Below are 2244 nucleotides of genomic sequence, written 5' to 3'. Positions count from 1 at the left end.
ATATGTTTCCTCCCGCCTGTACTAGTGTCTTCCTCCTATGTCCATAATCACAGGCTGGGCTCTCCTCCCACACCAGTCAATCTCTCATTGGGCAGCTCTGTCTTTTGGTGGATCATCAGTATGTGGAAGAACCTTGAATTCTCCTTCTGCTTTGTACTCTTTCCTTGGTGTTGTGGGGGGTCTGTGGGAAACTAGTGGCCCAGAACATGGCTGTGCTTCTGTAGCACCAATCCTAAGAAGTATTTGCTGCCTTTCACTAACCACATCAGCAGTGCCTCAATTCTTAATGCTGATCTAGGGGTTTGTATCTCTGAAGGCTTTTTGTCTTTGAAGCTAGATGCTGCTGCACTGCTCTGTCTGTCCCTCTTCCCTCCAAAAAGTCCTGGCTCTATCCTCCCACTTCTCCCTTGTCTGTCATCTGCTCTTCCTCTGCTCCTCTCCAATCTGTCTCACTCACATTTTTCAGAGACTCCATCTCTTACTCAGGCAAGGCGGGGATTTTATCTTAGTGCTCAACCCCCTCGCAATACCGTGTGATCACTCGCAGCACAGAAATACGTGGCTGCATCCTTGGATGTCACATTCTTGATCGTCATCACAGAGTAATCATTATTGTCTCTGCTTATTTCAAACTTGGCCTCACTGTAACCTTCCTCGTAAGAATTTTGCATCCATGTAGAAGTACTGGCTACTAACTTCAGACCATTTCTTGGAGGCTGCTGGTACCAGAACACATAGGCAAGTCTGATAAAATTCTGGTAGCAGGAGATGTCCACAGTCTCTCCAGCTCTCTTAAGGGTTTCTTCTGGCCACTGTGTGATGAGGTTTCCGACCCCAGCACCTGCATGAGTGAGAGAGAAAAAGAAAAAGGGAGGAGAAGAAGTACAGATCATGGCCAAAAAGGGTCTTTTACCTCACACCAGCCCTGTATGGCCTGGATGAGAGCCATGCTGCAGATGGATCTGTTGTCTCTCACCAGGTAAAAGAGCAAGCAAAACAGTCAGCATGGCCCGTCAGCTGTCCCAGAACAGTGTGTTACTGCTTATTGTGAGTTAAGAGAGAAGAGGCTAGGGACTGATGCCCCTCCCCTTGTTCCGATTTTTCCATCAAGCTTGGGCAGAGAAGAGAGAAGGGACAGTCCACCTTTGGTGAGCCATTAAAAGCAAGCTAAGTATTAATGTGGCTGTAAGTTTTGTTTTAGCCTTTCCACAAGACAGGCAGTGTTCTGAGCTCCTGACAAAAACGTGGGATTGCTTGCAGATCAGTAAGTTGCTGGCTGAATGTTGTACTGTTTGTCATTCCATCATCATGCATGTCTGGGTATTGGATCTGTCAGCCATGAACCTGGGAATATTGGCCTCATAAATGATTTTTTGACTAATTTACACCTGTGGTTATATCCATCTTTCTTGGGCCCATCTTTCTTGGGCCATGTTTCCAGAAAGGTTTATTCCAGTAAATGTAAACACACATTGTTTCATTCTGGAGAGTCGTTCTTAATACCTGAAAGGTGGTACCTCACAACTCAGAACTTATGTTAGACAGAAGCAAAGATGATAGACCAAGATAGTGGAGGCACAAAAATCATGTTTAATCATAACTTAATTTCTTCTGTTTTCCGGTCAGAGAAGCATATTCCCTGCAGTTTAATCTTCCTGGGAGCTCTAATTCACTTCCTAATTACAAAAAGCAACACAACTCTGCCAGCCTTTTTTTCTGAAAGCAAAAACTGTGGTTAGACATTAGCCTCATGAACAGTCTGTTTTTTCTAGTCTGCCAAGTACATCCTAGTTAGCCTTGTCTTAACCTATACCACTCTCTATTCTTTTCTGAATATGTAGGATTCAAAAAACTTATTATTGTAGCTGATTCTTTCCTCACTAGTACTTTGAATGAAATAATATGTATTTAGTTTCAATGATCTTCTTCAGTAAGCCTGATACTGCATCTTCCAAACAATTAGCGATATTACTGAGGTTTTCTCTTTTTCTTCCTGTTTTGTTGATATTCCCCCTCCTGTATTTGCCTGAAGCTCTAGAGGGAGTCACATCTTCCCTTGACCTTTATATATTTGTAGAAAAGGCATGTCCTGACTGCAAGCCTGGCGATATTGTACTTTCTCTGGGCCTAAGACTGAATCCTAGGGTCATACCAGGATTAAGAGCAGTATGAATCTCAAAAATTTTGGTAGTGAATGTCCCCTGTCTCACTTTTTTAATCCTGCTTTTTTAAGAAGTTAACAGA

At 43.2% G+C, this 2244-nt stretch overlaps 1 gene segment (V, D, J or C); it reads right to left on the bottom strand.

The window, feature by feature from the left end:
- Positions 1-512: 512 nt before the first annotated feature.
- Positions 513-1007, bottom strand: LOC103900570. The segment is given in 2 exon segments: positions 513-841; positions 977-1007. Coding segments are annotated over 2 exon segments (360 nt in total).
- Between the last annotated feature and the right edge of the window lie 1237 nt (positions 1008-2244).

This window comes from Aptenodytes forsteri, unplaced genomic scaffold (genome assembly GCF_000699145.1).
Source record: "Aptenodytes forsteri isolate BGI_AS27 unplaced genomic scaffold, ASM69914v1 Scaffold405, whole genome shotgun sequence".
Taxonomy (NCBI): domain Eukaryota; kingdom Metazoa; phylum Chordata; class Aves; order Sphenisciformes; family Spheniscidae; genus Aptenodytes; species Aptenodytes forsteri.
This window is presented reverse-complemented; position numbering and strand designations above follow the sequence as displayed.